The sequence below is a fragment of the Denticeps clupeoides genome, chromosome 13 (genome assembly GCF_900700375.1).
Source record: "Denticeps clupeoides chromosome 13, fDenClu1.1, whole genome shotgun sequence".
Classification (NCBI taxonomy): Eukaryota; Metazoa; Chordata; class Actinopteri; order Clupeiformes; family Denticipitidae; genus Denticeps; species Denticeps clupeoides.
Window position 1 is genome coordinate 1,299,632 of NC_041719.1, and position 19,805 is coordinate 1,319,436.

General features: G+C 51.4%; 3 protein-coding genes across 3 annotated transcripts; 2 read left to right on the forward strand and 1 right to left on the reverse strand.

Annotated features, from left to right (window-relative positions):
- Nucleotides 1-1,805: 1,805 nt before the first annotated feature.
- On the reverse strand, nucleotides 1,806-3,031 carry dynll2a (dynein, light chain, LC8-type 2a). Its single transcript, XM_029000440.1, has 2 exons — nucleotides 2,774-3,031; nucleotides 1,806-2,673 (listed from the first exon to the last, which is right to left on the reverse strand). The coding sequence occupies exons 1-2, from the start codon at nucleotides 2,903-2,905 to the stop codon at nucleotides 2,536-2,538; spliced, it is 270 nt and encodes an 89-aa protein (XP_028856273.1). The 5' UTR covers nucleotides 2,906-3,031; the 3' UTR covers nucleotides 1,806-2,535.
- Nucleotides 3,032-3,759: 728 nt separating this feature from the next.
- On the forward strand, nucleotides 3,760-10,088 carry LOC114802085 (myelin protein zero-like protein 2). The gene is made up of 4 exons (XM_029000736.1): nucleotides 3,760-3,897; nucleotides 7,738-7,895; nucleotides 8,020-8,230; nucleotides 9,095-10,088. Exons 1-4 carry the CDS (start codon nucleotides 3,837-3,839, stop codon nucleotides 9,259-9,261), a joined length of 597 nt encoding a protein of 198 aa, XP_028856569.1. The 5' UTR covers nucleotides 3,760-3,836; the 3' UTR covers nucleotides 9,262-10,088.
- A 1,336-nt stretch (nucleotides 10,089-11,424) lies between these two features.
- LOC114802206 (myelin protein zero-like protein 3) lies at nucleotides 11,425-19,260 on the forward strand. Its single transcript, XM_029000910.1, has 6 exons — nucleotides 11,425-12,114; nucleotides 14,717-14,883; nucleotides 18,170-18,380; nucleotides 18,461-18,614; nucleotides 18,692-18,758; nucleotides 18,825-19,260. The coding sequence occupies exons 1-6, from the start codon at nucleotides 12,039-12,041 to the stop codon at nucleotides 18,897-18,899; spliced, it is 750 nt and encodes a 249-aa protein (XP_028856743.1). The 5' UTR covers nucleotides 11,425-12,038; the 3' UTR covers nucleotides 18,900-19,260.
- Nucleotides 19,261-19,805: the final 545 nt, after the last annotated feature.

Sequence of the window (19,805 nt, forward strand, 5' to 3'; positions counted from 1 at the left end):
GAAGGCAGGTGCATGCTGGGAAACTTTCAGCACAATTGTCTAATAATTATAAAATGATTGCAAATCAGTTGTAATGAAATTTCAGTTAAACCCCAGTGAGCACCACATGACTGATATTGTGTGTGTGTGTGTGTGTGTGTGTGTGCATGACTGCTCTGCAGACTTCCTGCTGAAAGCCCCATGGCTGCCAGTTCTGCCATTCAGGAGAACTCATTAGAACAAACGACTGTAAGGAGTGGCTGGAACAATTAAAGCCCAATCACCTTCCAAACAACACAAGGACAAACACACACACACACACACACACACACACACAAGTACATTATTCCATGTTTGCATAAATAAGTGAAAGGTTGAAGGTCGTTCTTTGCTGCTGTATGTAAGGAAACTTCTCCTCGCATCATGTGTTGAGGACATAATTCCATAAAACGGGAGGGAACACACAGAAAGCTACACAACGTGGGTTTATTAACCCTGACTCACACACACACACACACACACAAATACACAAGCAGCAGACATGCACAATTCAGTAATCAGAATATGGATGCGTTCTACAAGTAAGAAAATACTTTAATGTTAAAATACTTTGACAAATTAGCTTGAGGTCAAGAAAACCTTTTATCGTTCACACAACTCGTTCTACACATTCATCTGTATCTTTATGTTCTCTGGAAGTATTCTGAATTCATGACGCTTGGTGTCCGCATGATCCAGTCACACAACGTGAACATCAACACTCAATTCCAGCAGATCACATGATCCCAGTGACAACGAAGCGTCGCGGCCAGAGAACCCGGGAACCCTCCCGAAGATCCGCCGCTGCAGGGGCTCCTGCGCCGCCCGGCTCGCCTCCACCCTCGAAACTCGGCACCCGCCCCAGTGGGGCCGTAAAACGGGTCGGGCGGGCAGCGCCGGGCCTTGTCACGGCCACTGAGCTGTCCCAAGGCGCGATCCCTATCTGAGGTGCCATGGCGAGAGGGGGCAGGGTCAACGGTGTCACCGCCACAGCCAAACAAACACGACGCGAGCAGGAAATGCCCCGAGTTTCAGCAGCCTTCATTTCATGGATGAGCTGACAGGGAAAACAGCCAGGTGCAGCATGGGTACACTGGCCGCCGTCGAGGTCTGGAGGACAGGCGCTGCCGGGGTCCGTTATCGGTGCTGTTCGCTCAGACCTGCGCGTTTTGGGTGAAGAAAGTGTGTGTGTGTGTGTTCACTAAATCTTTACATGAACAGCTGGGGCAAGTTAGAGAAGCAACGACTGGAGCTAACGAACAATTAAAGTCTATCATTTCACAGCACGGTGATGGGAACACAGAACCGCGAGAACCCAGGAGAACCACAGCGCAATTAGAATTAACAGAAGACGTAAAGCAAGTTGCAGTTTTAAAAACGCATAAACCAAGTTGGAACAGAACAGACTCTCCGGTTCTCCAATGCTGCCACCTGGTGGATCTGGTCCACGTCTGGACCTGAAACCCAACGTCCGGTTGTCCGGAGGACTTAGACCCGCCCTTTCAGCTTCTATCATGACTTGAGAAGTAATTAAAATTGTGCTTATTTGGGAAAAGAATATTAATGTGTAGACAAGTGATTTATGATCCCTTTAAACCCAGTGTGTCGATTTTTCAGCCTGAGGTTTCAGTCCCAGCAGGTGTAGGCCCCGCCCCTCACCTCCGAGGGGGCGGGGTCCGGAAACAAGACGAGGAGAGCGGGGCTCAGACTTCACACCTTTAATGAAAGTGACTTCCCCCCCCCCACAGTTTCCTGTGATGGACCACCCGAACGCCAGGGTACAATTCAGATCATGTGCAAAAAGGTCAAAGGCCACGCCCCTACAGAGGGAGGGCGTGGCACGTGTGCAAATGATACAGGCAGCTTGTTAAAGGGTTACAAACAAAAAAAAAACAAAGGAAAACCAGCAGGAAGACGACGAAATACAAAGAAGAGCGTACGAGCCGGCCGCAACATCCCCCTGCATTCACAGCAACTTGAGAAAGAAACAGAACCGGGTTCGTTCTTCAGGGTCTATATTGGTGGCAATAAGTTACACACACACAAAAAAAAAAAAAAATTATAACAATATTTCAATTCAAAATTCAAACCCTCAGGGGTAGAAATAACAAAACAAAAGAACCAATGGCATGGCGTGTCGACCCTCATCGTCCCCATGAAGCGGACATGACGGACAGATGGCGGTGGCACCAGCAACAGAAACATCCTCCGAACTCTCAACCCCGACAGCGTCGTCGTCCCTTTCGTTCTCAAACAAACATTCTCGTCAATCAAAGGCCACATAAGCGTGTACGATTACTGCAGTGCTAAACTATTAAACAGAAAAAAAGAAACCCAGATATATTTATATATAGATATAGATATTTACTCCTCCGCTTCTCTATAGGAGCATCTACATGGAAAGCAATGCCACTGCAACATATAGACAGGAGGGTGGGGGACAACGTCCATGCAGTGGTGCACAGCCAGCTCTGCCGATGGAGGACGCCACCAAGTGCTCGGAGTCCGCCAGGCCCCTCAGCCCGACTTGAAGAGCAGGATGGCCACCTGGCCCAGGTAGAAGTAGATGAAGTGCTTCGTCTCGTGGGTGACGTAGCTGCCGAAGTTGCGGCCCACGATGCAGTGCCACGTCGGGTTGTACTTCTTGTCGAACTCCTGCGAGGGGACGAGAGGAGACAAGACAAGACACGGTTTTAGACACGTTTCAGGGACCCGGCGTCTCCACGCCCACCGCTGGACGCGACGGGACCTCCACCTTTTTTATGTAGGCGGCGATGTCCTTCTCGATGTTGTACTTCTCCATGGCCTGCGTGGCACAGTCCACCGCGTCCTGCTGCATGTCCTCCGACATGTCCGCGTTCTTGATGACGGCCTTCCTGTCGGTCATGGTGCCTGGAGGGAGCGGGATTCGGGCCTCGCAGCTTCGGTAAATAAAACGCGGCGCTCGCCTGGCTTCGCGGTCCCTGCTGCAGCGGCGCGGCGTCGCTGGACGTTCTCTGGCGGCGCCCCGCCCCCGCGACGCTCCCATTGGCTGCGCTCGGCGGCGGCGCGCGTTTTCCTCCCGCGCCATTCCGCCCGCATCCTGTTTCATCCCACAATGCAACGAGGACGAGCGCGGGGCGGCGCGCACCTGCAAATTTACACATCTTCTCCACCTTCACCTTCATCTTCATCTTCACCCGCCGCTCCTGGTCCCAGGGCGGCCATTATTCCGACTTTACGGCATCACGCGTCCATATTTTGCGTGATTAGTCGGGGTCCAAGGCGCGAGTGATTGGGTGAAACGTGCGTGACCCGAGCCAATCAGAAGCAGAGTCTCTGAGTGGAAGGCGGGGCGTTGGTCAGAAGTGGGAGGGGCCTTTTTTTATGAATGGTAATCCTGTCTTCGAGCCGCGGTTATGATTTCGCCCCGTTTACAGAGATGGAGTGACTAGTGACAGTCCCCATGCGTCTCCACCAATCAGATGCAGCTCAGTATAAAATCAAATGTACGCGATCCTCTCCTAAAAAGTAAAAGTTCAGGTAAGTTGGCGGGTAAGGTTGCGGGTTCGAATCCCGAACCGCCAGGGTGCCACACTTCTGCTAACAGGGAGTGGTGTTTAAATGCAGTTTTTAATTAGATTTTTTTACTTGTCTAGACGCCAGTATTGTTTGTAAACGTGTCCGTGTGTGTGACGTCATGGACGCGGGGCGGGGCCTGGTGGGGCGGGGCGGGGCGCTGAAAGCGGCTTGCGGCTTGGTGCGATAAGCCCGCCTGTGTGGAGTTGCGAGGCTGTAAATTCCGCAGCTCGGGGCCAGATTAGGTTCTTCTGCTGCTGATGGGCGCAAATCGGCTTCAGCTCCTCCTGGTCCTGCTCCTGCTGGGACTCGCATCTTCAGGTCGGTGTCAGAGCTCCAGGAACCCTGCACGGTGACATCTAACGAAGGCAGCGTTTTACAGGGGGTTGGACTTGATGTTTCTCCTGGAATAAGACCTGGTAACCTTGTTTTAATCCCGGCGTGTGCCTCAGGGTTTAAGTGGATTAGGTGTGAAGGTGCAGTGGTGGGTGAGGTTTGCTGGAAGCTCCTCCACCCAGCCCTGCTGGTGTTTCTGCTGTGGCTTCTCTTGGTATTTCCTCCAGTCTAGCTCGCATTGTCCTTCTGGACACTGTTCCCACCGGGGAATATTTCTATATAGAGTTAAAATCGTTTCCTGACCGCTCGGGCCGCTGCGTATCTGATCTTGTGGAGTGAAGGTTGTTGGGGGTTTTCTGGGCTATGCAAGTTCCAGGGAGACATCCAGCGCTGGACCGAAACCGAAATGTCTTTCCTGCTGACAAGCACCTGCTATCTGGGGGTCGTGGGGTTTTTATCACACGTCCTTATCCAGAGCGCCTTACAATCTGTAGTTACAGGGACAGTCCGGGTTAAGTGTCTTGCTCAGGGACACTTGCTCGGGTTTGAACATGGGATTTTGGGGTCTTCTGGTTTATAGGTGAGTGTGTTAGTACCCTCTAGGTATTATCACCCTGATGCAGGTTTGGGGGTGGGGTCTCTTCTGGTTCGGAGGGGGTGTGTTCTCTGGACCGGTTCTGAGGAGGTTCGGTTTCTGGCTCGGGTTGGGGGGGTGGGTGGTGAGGTTGTCTCTGGTCCGGTCCGGAGGGGGTGTGGTCTCTGGCTCGGCTCGGGGGTCGGCTGGGGTGGGTGGTTAGGTTGTCTCTGGTCCGGTCCGGAGGGGGTGTGGTCTCTGGCTCGGTTCGGGGGTCGGCTGGGGTGGGTGGTTAGGTTCAGAGGGGGTGTGGTCTCTGGCTCGGTTCGGGGGTCGGCTGGGGTGGGTGGTTAGGTTCAGAGGGGGTCTGGTCTCTGGCTCGGTTCGGGGGTCGGCTGGGGTGGGTGGTTAGGTTGTCTCTGGTTCGGTTCAGAGTGGGTGTGGTCTCTGGCTCGGTTCGGGGGTCGGCTGGGGTGGGTGGTGAGGTTGTCGCTGGCCCAGTTTGAGGTGGGTATCTACAGACATGCAGCTGTTTCAGTACTGTGTGTGTGTGTGTGTGTGTGTGTGTGTGTTGATACTTGCCCAAATATTCCTGCAAGCTCCCACAGGAACGTTCTCCCACTCCCTCATATACAAACACATAGCTGAGGACGAGGCTCTTCATCGTCCAACGTTACTTGACTGATCAGATAATACTTTATATTTTCACCTTATTTCTCCTTTGTTTTATAAAGCATGTTGAATGTGAGAAAGGACCAACATGCATGTTGGTCTAATTTCTATTTGAATAACTTTCAGGTAGCCATGCATCCATGTCTAACCGCAGAAATGGACACGATCGCACTTTTGTACAGAACGTACGACTTATGCAAACTGAAGACAAGTGTTTGTTTAGTATTTAAATCATTCATAATTTCACCAGCAAATTGAAATAAATATTTTTGCTTCAGCAGAAAGATGGGTTATCCAGTTAAAACTTGAGTAATGGAGTCACATTAGTAGTATGTGACTTTTATGAGACTGTATAAAAGAAATGTGATTTAAAAGAAAAATGTTAAATGTAATTAAACTCATAATTAATCTGAGTTGATTCCAGCTGCTGCAGTTTACTGGCCACACCCGCGTCCCGATGAGGACCGGGCCCAAGAACTTATAAAGGAGTCTTTCCTCAGCGATGTGACCCCCCAGAGAAGGATGAGATGATTGGTCACGTGGTTCCATGATGAAGTCCACGTCGCTCCTGACCATGTTTGTGTTCGATGTTGAACGATGATCTTGTGCTGCATGTGAGTTTCTGCGGGCTTCAGCTTTAAGGACGCAGGGGTGAAGACGTGTGGACGTGCCGCATATCGTTCTGCTGATCCTGAGGGCCAGATGCTAATCTGCTCATGAGATGATCCTCCTGTCGGTGTCAGGCTGACAGGCGCCGGTTAAAAGTTCCTAAACCTGAACCGTTCTCCTCCTTCACACATTCTGCGGTCATGTTTGGTCTGGCTTCGTGTGTGTAAATATGAAAGCGTGAGCAGTTACAGCTGGTGTGTGTGGAACAGTAATCTTCTGGTCTGTCCCTCAACTAAACAGATCAGACGCTTCAGTTATCCGAGTTTGTTTGGGCCGAGACCCAAAACATGGCCTGTTATCAGCACAGTCTCTCTCTGTCTCTCTCTGTCTGTGTCTCTCGCTCTCTCTCTCTGTCTCTGTGTCTCTCTCTCTCTGTGTCTCTCGCTCTGTCTCTCTGTGTCTCTCGCTCTGTCTCTGTGTCTCTTGCTCTTTCTTTGTGTCTCTCTCTCTCTCTCGCTCTGTCTCTGTGTCTCTCGCTCTTTCTCTGTGTCTCTCTCTCTCTCTCTCGCTCTCTCTCTGTGTCTCTCGCTCTGTCTCTCGCTCACTCTGTCTCTCATTCTCTCGCTCACTCTGTCTCTGAGGTCTGTACGTGGCCCAGAGGAACAGTAAACAGACTTTTGGATCATCTCCCCCCTGCTCTTCTCTCTCACTTTTTTTTTTTTTATTCCCGCAGACTTTTTTTGTAATTAAACTTATACATTAAATAACAAACATATCAACACAGAATAAAAGAAAACAGAAGTAAAGCTCAGTGGAAATAAGCTAAAATAAATAGATAAAAATGAGTTATTATAAGTAGCTTGTTCCAAATGATAATTGATACTGTCATGGCAGGTAGAGACATGTAGAAAGCGTCCCATTGGTCTGTCTCTATTCTCTCCTTCCACATGTTCAGGGTTCGTCTCTCTCGTTTGAACTGGAATCCGTGTCGGCTATGCGACGCGCTCGTGGATGTTAAAGGGGAACCACGTGAAGTTCTGCCATTTACTGGGCTGGAAGGCGTCCAGCTGGAAGACCTCATTGTTCTGAAGAAGATGTACTGTAAATGTGGCCATTATTCCCCTCCGCCCGGCTTCCTGCCACAAAACACTGAAAGGAAGCGCTGGTTTAAAACGTGCTTGGCGAGAGGAGGTCCAGGCGGGTGGAGGCAGCAGGAAGTTCTTTACCGTCTGATAAGAAGTGCAGAAACGCCCGTGCCAGTAAACAGGAGGAGGGCAGTTCGGGGCTGCACCTCAGAGCTCCGGTACGCCACTCGGCCAGATATGAAATGGAGACGTCTGAACGTTCCTCTCTGTCCTCCTGTGGCCCGGGCAATTGGCGCTAAACGAGGGCAGGATGTGGCGGTTCAGGAGCTTCCTGTACCTGCTACTCTGCTCCCAACATGTGGGGTCACAGAGGTCAGTGTGGGTCAGTAGGTGGTCAGTAGAGGTGATCTCACGATTCAATTTGATTATCGATGAGGCCAATCAATTTTCCGACATTACTTTACTAGGTGGTAGTAGCCTAGCGGGTAACACACTCGCCTATGAACCAGAAGACCCAGGTTCAAATCCCACTTACTACCATTGTGTCCCTGATCAGGACACTTAACCCTGAGTGTCTCCAAGGGGGGGACTGTCCCTGTAACTACTGACTGTAAGTCTGATAAATGCTCTAAATGTAAATGTACTTCACATGATGAGAGTTGCGTGTATTTATGCTTGCGGGGTCCCACGTGGACGAGGCCGTACTTCTAGCCGGAGCGGCGCTGTACTCAGATCAGGCCGCCACAGTCACTACCGGCACTACTTTTAACTAGAAAACCAGCATAATAATCGCTTATTTCTGCACTGCGTCGTTCTGAGATGCATCCACCCCGGTAGGTGGAGACGTGACTTTGTCTCTGGGTGTGTGTTCGGGTCCACTTTCAGTCAGGGCGATGAGGGTGTACACGTCCGGCGAGGTGGAGGCCGTAAACGGCACAGACGCTCGGCTGAAATGCACCTTCAAGAGCAGCCACACCATCCAGCCGTCCAGTGTCACCGTCACCTGGACCTTCCGGCCTCTCAGCTCTGGGGACGAGGAGTCGGTGAGTCGCCCTCATCATAACATCCTTCAGAATCATAATTTTCATAAAAGAGGAGATGATTGGTTGACCAAGATAATGGCTCATTTTGATTGGCTGGTTTGGTGTTTAACTCCGCCCCCAACAGGTCTTTTACTACCACACCCGGCCGTACCCGCCCACAGAGGGACGCTTCCAGAACAAAGTGGTCTGGGCCGGTGACATTACGGGGCGGGACGCCTCCATCACTGTCCGACAGGTGAAGTTCATCTACAACGGCACCTTCACCTGCCAGGTGAAGAACCCCCCTGACGTCCACGGGAACCTGGGCACGGTGCGGCTGAAGGTCGTGACGACAGGTCAGTGGTGGCTTGACCTCTCCAGCTGCTCCAGAACGCTGCAGCACCACCCCACCGGCTTCCTGTAGCACCCTCATCAGAGTTAAAATACCGACGCTGGTTCAGGGTACGAGGAAAGCATTCCTCTGGACTTCCACTACGTGTTAGAACATCTGTGTCACTTAAGGTCTTCAGAGGAAATACATTACATATATTTATTACAAAAATAATAATACATGCATATGCACACTGTATCGTTGCCATGTCCTTTATACGTGTGAGAGCAGCAACCTGGCACATAAAGTGAAGTGATTGTCACATGTGATACACAGCAGCACAGCACACGGTGCACACAGTGAAATTTGTCCTCTGCATTTAACCCATCACCCTGAGTGAGCAGTGGGCAGCCATGACAGGCGCCCGGGGAGCAGTGTGTGGGGACGGTGCTTTGCTCGGTGGCACCTCAGTGGCACCATGGTGGATCGGAATACGGGGCCGCTTCCTTAACCGCTAGGCCACCACTGTCCCACATGACACCACACAACAACAACAACATATATTTCTTATATAGCCCAAAGTCGCATACAGTACGTCTCAATGGGCTTTGACAAGCCCCAAATCCCACTTACTACCATTGTGTCCCTGAGCAAGACACTTAACACTGAGTGTCTCCAGGGGGGGACTGTCCCTGTAACTGCTGACTGTAAGTCGCTCTGGATAAGGGCGTCTGGTAAATAATGTAAATGTGAGACCCTGTATTTGTTGTGTGAACTGTAATAAAGTTGGGTCCTGAGTTTCTCTGATGGACGTTTCTATGATGTAAGTGTCTCTGGAGAAGATGAACCTAACTGATCTTCTCACTTTTTCTCCCGTCTCCACCCTCAGCCTCCATGTCGGACATCGTGATCCTGGCCTGTGCCGTTGTGGGCAGCATCGTTCTGGTGATGATTGTCCTCGGCGTCCTTGTATGGACGCGGACTTGCCGCCTGGGGAGGGGCCGCGGAGACGAGGGCGCGGTCCATCGAGATGAGAAGGACATCAGCATGTGGTGAGAGGGCGGAGACCCCGCCCCCTTCACAGATCAGGAACAGCACGCTGACGTCGTGGGGGTTCTGCCATGGGTGGAGGTGAAGAACCTTCATCTGCTGAAGGTCCAGACTGACGTCATACACTGGAAACGAAAAAGTTTTTACAATCATGAGTTTTTCTTTTGTCCATTTCATTCATATAAGCCAAATATTGTCCTCCGGTTCTGGGGTTCTTCACGGTTCTATTCTGCCTGTTCCCCTTCCTTTCTCCTGTGAATATGATTTAAACAAGGTCACATGGTCAAACACTAACTGAATATGATTCATATTCAACTCTAACCCAACATAGAAATCAAGCAGATTTTTATTCAGCCGGAAAGTCGAAACGAAAGAATCCAGGAGTCGCGGAGCAGCTGACAGGAAGTTCCCGCTGGTGTCCATCACACCCAGACGATCGAGAGAGAGAGAGAGAGAGGGGACAGATGGACGTGGGAGTCACTCACAATAAAACTCCCCACTTTCCACCTGTTGCATCATCCAGACCCACCGAAATCTCCGTCTTTTATATCCATCAGAAACAGCACAAGACCGTCAAATCGGCCCCAGACGGACCGACGTGAGCAATATCCGAGTTGGGAAATCCATCTGGATTCAGATGTGGTGTGGAATTCTGCAAAACTCCCCCGAAATTACTTATCTGAAGTATGAGAACCTTCCAAAAATTCACTGCGCTCTATTTTTGTATGTATTTTTTATTTTATTTTCTGAAGAATTTTACATTTTGTACAATATGTTGTATTCTTGCAGTTTAAATGCAGGCCTGTTCTGGAATTTAAAATGTCTTCATCTGCCTCTTCTGTCGGATTTATTAGTAATTCTGCTGTTGGACAGCGGGCGGCGCCCCGCTGCCTTCAGAGGAGAAAACGCCACCGGCCACTGGGTGTCGCTGTAGAGCGACAGTAGGCGACAAGGCGGAATCACAGTCGTCACAGTTCCGCAATTATCAATCAATCAATCGATCGATCAATCTTTATTTACAGTGTACATTATCACAAAGCGCCTAACAAATAGAACATCCTTCCTCTTTAGAGAATATTTAGATGAACTTGTAACCTTCTTATTGTCTGAATCATGTATAGAAACTAGAACAGAGTGAATAAAAAGGTTGTATTCATAGTTGGGGGTCCTAGTGAACCAGAACCGATCACTTGGCGGCACCAACTACTACAGCGTTACTCGTGGTGAGGGGAGTGTAGTTAAAGTTGGGTTTTAAATACTGAGACTGTGTATGAATCCTTACTAACAGGTTAGTAAGATAAACTGGAGCAAGTTCATGCAAAGCTTTATAGGTGATAAGCAAAATCACCCATGAGGTGGAGTGAATGAATGTCTTCCAAACATATAAAAAAAAAGATAAATATATAAAGCACTTTAAAACTACAAAGGAGCTGATTAAAATGAAAAATGTAAATGACCAGGGACAGGACCGACATGGACAAAACGTTCAGTAAAAATAAAAAGAGTACATGCATTACATTTACAGCATTTACCAGACGGCCTTATTTGAACCTGGGTTTTCTGGTTCATTTACTAGATGCCCTAATCCAGTAGTTACAGGGACAGTCCCCCCCATGGAGACACTCAGGGTTAAGTGTCCTGCTCAGGGACACCATGGTAGTAAGTGGGGTTCGAACCTGGGTCTCCTGGGTCTTCATAGGCGAGTGTGTTACCCCATTAGGCTACTACCACCCAACTGCATTACATTAAAAAGGGGTCGAAAGACAACACAGTAAAAAAGTAATGAAAGGCCTGCATCAGAACACCATACAAGAATCCAGGGTGTAAAAGTGAGTTTTTGAAGGATGACACATTACACATTACAATGTGCAAAATTAAAGTGAGCAGAAGGGCGTGTATTAATATGACACTGACATTTTTTTAATTTGTTTTATTACCATCGTAAACTGGCCTCGGAGCACTTGCTTCCCTGAGTAAGAGGTATTCGTAGCAGAATGAGTGTCCTGGTTAAAGTCTAGTGCGGCTCGCCGCTGGTTACTGAATAACAGGAAGTGCAGGTGAGTGTGAAGGCCCCTGTGACCTCTGACCCCTGCGGCCCACGCCAGGAGCGGGCGTAACTCTCTCAGGGTTTAACCGGCCGACCGTCTACAGAGGCGGCTTTGTGCGGTCGGTCAGGTAACCGATACTCTGGGCAGAACAGCGAGGCCTTTATTCCCACAGAGAACCCGACCACAGGACAGAACCATGTTCCTGGTGCTAAGAATGCTCTAAATTATTGCATTAAAACAACTCGGAGCACTTGGAACGTTCTCACGCAACGCTGGAACTGCGTGGAACATACCTCGAACTATGTGGTTTGTAATGAAACGAACCCGAGTGTCTGTGGGTGAAAGCGCCTAATGAACATGCCGATGCCGCTCCAGGTTCGAATTTCTCCGTTCCACCTTAACAGCTGCAACAGCGCGAATCCGCCGGTAGGGGGCGACGTTCAGAAAATCCCGACTGTTCCACAGTGTTAACGCGCATTATTTATAAAACCGAACATTATTCGATGATTTCCCACTCGACACCTTAAACCCTGGGAACGGTGGCCGTTTCCAGAATCTTCCCTGCGTTATGGCGAAACGTTGTCTGGCGAACGGTGGATCGTTTAAGGTGGAACGGGAGAAACTCGAACCAGCAGCCGCTTCCTGCTCCACCTGTCGGATCAGGTGTCTGCGTCACGGAGTGAAACATGGAGGACGAGCCGAGCGCCGAACTCTGACCGAAGCTCCTGAGGTAAAATGGGTTCCAGTGTCGGGGCGAGAACCCGGAGCCCCGCGGAGCTGCTCCTGTTCCGGACTGTAATCCTGGGCGCAGGTGAGAGTCTGTCGCTTCGTGGTTTCACAGCAGCGACGCTCGTCACCTTTTTTACTTTCGATTGTTCGTTTGGTTCCCTCGGCCGGTTGGTTCCTGTCCTGATCTCACCTGCTGCTCAACTCCTCCGTTCTTCTACTCCTGTCCTACACGCTGCCTTCCTACTCCGACCTACAGCCAACGTAAAATAATGTCAGAAGTTCTGTGGACTGCAGGTCTCAGATCAGTCTTTAGCATTCTTCACTTTAAAAAACACCTGATCAGAAAGTCCCTGGACTGCAGGTCTCAGATCAGTCTTTACAATGTTCATTATAAAAACGCACGATCAGAAATTCTCTGGACTGCTGGTCTCAGATCAGTCTTTACTACTGTTCTTCACTATAAAACACCTGATCAGAAATTCTCTGGACCGCTGGTCTCAGATCAGTCTTTACTACCGTTCTTCACTATAAAACACCTGATCAGAAATTCTCTGGACTGCTGGTCTCAGATCAGTCTTTACTACCGTTTTTCACTATTAAAAAAAAACACCTGATCGGATCAGACCACCTGGAACCAGATATGAAATGTGCTTCTGGTCCAGACTGGGTTCTAGAGGAGGCTTCTGCAGTTCTCCATCTCCATAAAGTGAGTGGTGGCCCATCGGGGAACAGCTGATGACCAATCATGACCCCACCGTCCGGGTTCGCCGCCAGGCAGCTCCACCATAAAATGTACAAAATAACCGGCTCATGTCATTTGTAATGGATTTTTCCCGGAGGAAGAGAGATTTAAAACACTATTTATTGGTAATAGTTCCGGAAGTGACCCATTTCAAGACTGGATATTTGCATGTTTCTCCTTATTTTCTTCCTGAGATGTACGGAGCGGAGCGCCACCTGTCAGTCACCGGGCGGCCTGATTGACAGTTTGGGGACGGTGCTTTCTTTGGGAAGAGGAACTGTGTGGGTGTGGTGCCGAATCGTGTGTTGAGAACGTTTTCCATAAATGAGGTGGAACCTGGGTCCCATCCCAGATCTTCCTGTCCTCGAGCCTGGCGGGTACAGGTGTGGGGCCACGTGGACCCGGGTTCGGGGCCAGGTGGGTCCTGGTCACCTGCATTATTGTATCGCGTGGTCAAGCCACTTATAAAGTCTTCTGGCTGGGAGAACTGTTCTCCATAACAGAGCTGAGAACTTCGGTGAAAGTGAAGTGATTGTCATTGTGAAACACTGCAGCACAGCACACGGTGACACGGTGAAACGCGTCCGCTGTATTTAACCGTCGCCCTTGGTGAGCAGAGGGCAGCCATGACAGGCGCCCGGGGAGCAGTGTGTGGGGACGGGACCTTCATCAAGGGGACCTCAGTGGCACCTTGGCGGCTCGGGTGGTTCTAGGTCACCGCTGCCTCAATAAGGAGCTGCAAATGCTGTAATTTGATATTTTTAATAAATGAAATTTTGCATAAAATACGAGACTACGGTAGATGGAAGTAACCGGGGGAACGTTCTGTACGTTCCTTTATCATCTCACTGCTGGTTTGGACGGATGGCGAAATCTGGTGATTTTTGGTCACCAGAGATGTTCTCACTCCATAAGGTTAACCTTTCCAGAAGATTTCCGGCTGAAATTCTCCTTCCTTCCAGCGTCTTGTGTCCTTCGTCCTCACGAGCCACCGACACGTTCACAGCTCCATCCGACTGAACCTGCAGTGGAGGCGAACTTTGCAGGAAGTTGAGAAGATGATGACTGGAAATGTCATGCATATGCATGAAAACGTGTTGCGCAGGGAGAAGCGCCGGCAGGAGGGGGTTGTGGGCGGTGCCGAGTGACACCGGGGTCCCAAAATATTTCTTCTGCCTGATGGCGAAGCTGCTTTCTCACCAGCACCAGAATTCTACAGTTATGGATCCTAGTTTTGGAATTTTTGTTTTGTTTGCTTGACGTTGTCACCAGAGAGCATTGGGGTCGTCTGGGGACGTTAAAATCGCCACTCGCTGCTCCGTTATCGTTCTAATGGAACCAGACAGAAATCCGGCTGGAATTTGACCCTCATTCACTCGCACGTTCCGCCAGGGAACCGAATAAAAGCACGATGGCACGGGGCGGCTTGCCCCGCCCTTCTCCGTAACTGATAACGGCGCTGCAGACCAAACCCGTCCTGGTCCCGAGTCCACGTGGCGCGTCTCTGCGCGTGAGAGACGGAGAGATCAGATCGGCGTGGGTGTCTGGAGCGACGTCAAGGAGAGGGAAATAGAACGTGTGGACACGGTGAACGCATGCAAATACGAAGAAGAACCTTCTCTGTACGTCCATCACGAATCACCATTTCACCGTGAATTTAATCAAATTCTACATAACCGCCTACTTTGACCGATTGCTTAGATGAACTGATTTGGTTTGGTGGTCAAAGGTCATATTGTCCTCCATCTGATTCGTCTTTCCGTCCATCTTCTGACTGAATAGTCCCCAAAATGGACCTTCGTTTTTATTTCATTCCTCATTAATAGAATGTGTGTTGGGGGAAGCTGAGATGAATCTGAGGGAAGTTTGGTCTTTCACGATGTCGATATCAATAGCAGAACATAACAACGCACCCACGTTCTCCATCCGTCTTCCTTCACAGTCCTCTGCCCGGCATCTTCCATAAAGCTCAGCGCCCCAGAAGCGGTCCAGGCCATGAGAGGAGACGACGTGACCCTGTCCTGCTCCTTCACCTCCACCGCCCGCACCACCAGCCAGATGACCGTCGACTGGTCCTTCAGGCCTCCGGATGGCGGCCAGCTGCAGATGGTGAGGCACAGAGTCTTCTACAAGGTCCACAGGCAGTCCACTCCGGTCCCACGACCAGCCTTTAATCCAGCCGTTTCTAGCCATGGAACTAATGTCCCTTCTCGTCTCGTCAAGTCTCTGGGACCAGTTATGAATTTGGGTAGATTAATATTTTATATAAAAAGCTGCTCCAGACCCACACCTGCTCTGGTTATTAATGGGTGTGAGGACTCTGCTCCACGGATCTTTATTAATGCGCTACGGCGCTGTTCATATTTATTTATGAATGGCGGGAGGGTTTAATATCGCCTGCTACAGTCGGCCGGGGTTGTTGCTAAGCAACGATTCATTCAGTCAGCACAGTCGTGCAGGTCACCGCGCCGCGAGGACCCGAGATGTGGTCGCTGTCCAGGTACAGAAGATGGTCCAGCTGCTCCTGAGCAACGTGACCAGGTGGCTGGTGGAGACTGAACCAGAGGATCACACTTGCTACCATCGTGTCCCTGAGCAGGACACTTAACCCTGAGTGTCTCCAGGGGGGGGACTGTCCCTGTAACTACTGATTGTAAGGGTGTTAGTAGCCTAGTGGGTAACACACTCGCCTATGAACCAGAAGACCCAGGTTCAAACCCCACTTACTACCATCGTGTCCCTGAGCAGGACACTTAACCCTGAGTGTCTCCGGGGGGGGGACTGTCCCTGTAACTACGGATTGTGAGGAGCTCTGGATAAATGCTGTAAATTTTAATGACTGTAAACAGTGGAATAATGTAGACTGATGGAGTTGTGAGATGTTTACTCTCCAAGGAGCCTCTCAGCCAATCAGAATGCGAGAACTCAATTCCGGCCAACAACATAACATCCCCTCGACTTCTCCAGTAGGTCCTCTCTTAACGTTCCCTTCCCTGCAGTAGGGTTTCCACGCGCTCCTGCTTTTTTTTACCTCGTTCTATTTCCCTCACCGGTGGTGCCACCAAATGCCTGGTGTGAAGAACTGGTCGTGGGCGTGGTTACTGGTAAGGTCTTCTGTGGCTAAAAGAGGATTTGATTGCTCACCAGTTACCAGCTGGGATTAAATGTGATTTACAGCATTTACTAGACGCCCTTATCCAGAGCGACTTACAACCAGTAGTTACAGGGACAGTCCCCCCCTGGAGACACTCAGGGTTAAGTGTCCTGCTCAGGGACATGATGGTAGTAAGTGGGGTTTGAACCTGGGTCTTCTGGTCCATAGGGGAGTGTGTTACACACTAGGCTAGTACCACCCTGTAGTGACCGGGACAGTCCCTCCCTGGAGACACTCAGGGTTAAGTGTCCTGCTCAGGGACATGATGGTAGTAAGTGGGGTTTGAACCTGGGTCTTCTGGTCCATAGGGGAGTGTGTTACACACTAGGCTAGTACCACCCTGTAGTGACCGGGACAGTCCCTCCCTGGAGACACTCAGGGTTAAGTGTCCTGCTCAGGGACATGATGGTAGTAAGTGGGGTTTGAACCTGGGTCTTCTGGTCCATAGGGGAGTGTGTTACACGCTAGGCTACTACCACCCTGTAGTGACCGGGACAGTCCCTCCCTGGAGACACTCAGGGTTAAGTGTCCTGCTCAGGGACATGATGGTAGTAAGTGGGGTTTGAACCTGGGTTTTCTGGTCCATAGGGGAGTGTGTTACACGCTAGGCTACTACCACCCTGTAGTGACCGGGACAGTCCCTCCCTGGAGACACTCAGGGTTAAGTGTCCTGCTCAGGGACATGATGGTAGTAAGTGGGGTTTGAACCTGGGTCTTCTGGTCCATAGGGGAGTGTGTTACACGCTAGGCTACTACCACCCTGTAGTGACCGGGACAGTCCCTCCCTGGAGACACTCAGGGTTAAGTGTCCTGCTCAGGGACATGATGGTAGTAAGTGGGGTTTGAACCTGGGTCTTCTGGTCCATAGGGGAGTGTGTTACACACCAGGCCACTACCACCTGTGAGTAAGACTGTTCTGTGATCTTCGTAGGAGAACCGTCATCACCGTTCGCCCTCGTCCTGTAGGTTCACCAGCGGCTCTTTATTGATTTCTTAAATGAATACGTCAACGCGCGACGACGTAAAACATCGCTGGCGAGGGGACGACGACCGATGCCCCGCCCTCGCCCGCCCAGCCGCAGGAGGGGCGCCGAGGCTCCGTCCTCGGACGTGCCGTTGGGTTCCAACTCAAACGAACACTTACTGAAATTGAATGTGCCGGAATGATGATGTCATGACTGGGTTCAGTGGACGGAGCAACAGGTCGCCACGCTGCAGTGCCACGCCCAGTAACAGTGGGGTTGGGCAGGCAATCGATATATAAATTATCGATAAGTAATCTTGCAATTTCCACAAACGTTCTCTTGTGTGAAATCGAGTCCGGCGCGGGCCGAGATTGTCCGTGAACGGCGGTTATTACAGGTAATGGGGGGGTGTTAAATGTCGGGGTGCGGGTGGGCGGCGGTTATCGGGAGCCTCGTCTCACTGGGTCTCTCCAGCCCGGCGAGCCTTCGCTGGAATCTGCAGCGCGCCGAGCCGAGGTGTGGTTGCTAGGCACCGAGAGAGTGTGTGTGTGTGTGTGTGTGTGTGTGTGTGTCAGTCAGTCAGAGTGGAGGAGCAAAGCGAGGACACACACACACACACACACACACTCTCTCACACGCTTGCTCATGAGTCAGATGCCGGGCGTGTCCACTACGCACTGTCAGCCATGACTGTGTGGCGACCGGGTTTCATTGTTTTCTTCATCATCATCATCATCATCATCCTCCGTGTCTTCATTCCGTCTCCCTGTCTGATTGGCTCGTTGACCTGTACTCTGTGTGTGTGGGCGGGGCTCTGACCTCTTGTTCGTACGAGGTGCTTGATGTGGAAGTGCACTTCACCATCTGAGATTTTACCCATCAGCCTCTCTTCACGCGAGCGTGTGTGTGTGTGTGTGTGTGTGTGTGTGTGTGACGGGGTTTTACGTCTCCATTGTCACTCCCCTAATCAACTCATCTCGGCGGTGAGGGGACGTGTGACGCCGCGCCGGCCCACGGATCAATAATCTGGGACGCGGAGCAGAATCTCAACGCTGCCGCCGCCTTGTCCGGCCACGCCCCTCTGACACCAAGGCCACCGGAGCCCTGACGCCAGCAGTATGCAAATGCCGGTCACTTTCCCCCTAGTGGCCAGCAGAGTGCAGAGGTCTGCAGGGACAGTGGGGTGATGGGCGGAGTCTCTGACAAATGCCAGTAGCGCCATAAACCGTTACCGTGACGACGACACCAACACCCCCTCCTGTTCCCCCCCCCCCAGTTCTTCCATTTCTCGGGCCAGGCCCACCCGCCCCAGGAGGGGCGCTTTAAGGACCGGGTGCTGTGGCTGGGAAGGCCGTCCCGCGGCGAGGCCACCGTCCGGCTGGCCAACGTCACGCTCGCCGACAACGGCACCTACACCTGCTCCGTCAGGAACCCCCCCGACACGCACGGGGCCCCGGCACACACCGTCCTCACCGTCACGCCCAGAGGTACGTTGCGCCGGCGCGCCGCGCCATTTAACGAAGGCGAGTTTGTAACGTCGGGAACGACCGTCTTGTGGCGTCTGCAGCGGCGGCGCTGCGGTTCACGGACGTGGCCGTGCTGCTGCTCTTCGTCCTCCTGCCGTCGGCGCTCATCGCCCTCGGCCTGCTCTGCCGGATGTGCCGCCCGCTCGGAGCGGACCGGGCGCCGGGGTACCACTCCTCCATCGAGGTCACGGACGGGTGAGGCCACGCCCCGTTTTTTTTTTATTTAAATACCGGATAACGGCGGTGTTTATTGATCACCTCCCTCCCTGCAGAGAGGAATTCGGCTCCAAGCACCCGGACCATAAGGACCGGAGTCTGTGCTGCGACCTGTACCTGAAGGTGTGTGTGTGTGTGTGTGTGTGTGTGTGTGTACAGGCGTGCTTTAACCCGCTCTCGCCGTTCCAGGACTATTCCGACGACGAGATGGAGCTGCCCAGGCTGAAGGGCGAGGTGGTGGGCGTGGCCGAGTCTCACTGCTAACGTGTCCTGGTCACATGACTCTCGGCGTCACGTTCTACGGGGATAACTTGGGTTCTGTCCGGTGAAATGCTCCTTTATGGAACCCCCTGACGCGCCCCTACAAACATCAGTCTGTTTATTTATGTCTGTATCTGTACATTTATGGAAAAAAATTCAGCTTGATAGTGCAGCACTTTAGCAGCAATAATCAACCTATTTCTATTTTCAATAGAACGACGGTTCTGAAGAGCTCTTATCTTCTCGCGTCCCGTTGATATGTTGGTTTTTTTTTTATGTTGGATGTATATGAGTTTGGATAAAGAAAAAAAATGTTTATTCTAATTTAAAACCATTAAAGTCCTTAAAAGTCTCTTTCCTGGCACCGCTTCGTGTCGTGTCTTTGTTGGGGTTCCTCACACGGTTCCTTCTTCAGGTTCCTGCCTCAGCTTCACACACAGACAGTAAGAGAAGGCCACGGGCAGAACAGTGACTGAATTCAACAGAACCTTAAATAACCGCAAACTTCACGCGAGGCGGTTCCCTCGTTCTCCGCAACGTTCTCCTCTCAGACCGCAGCCTACTTAAGCTCCGTCCTGCCCGCGGGTTCACCTTGCTGCTGCTGTCGTCCAACACACTGGGGACGGAACGCGTCCCCGCCGAGGGACGGAACACAGCGGCCTGACCTGCTTCTGCTAGAACCGGCACTACTCCGGCTGCAGACGGAACCAGGTCCTCCCACACACACACGTTCCAAAAGCGATGATGCGTTGCAACTGACGCAGAACACGTGGTGTCTCTGACCGGTTCCACCGGTTCTCCGGTTCTTTTAGGGGCCGCGGTTGGCCTAGCGAGTAATCGGAAGGGCGCGTTCCGCGGAGAACCGGACTTGTTGCAGGGCGCGCGACGGCCCGGCGCTGGAGCATCTCG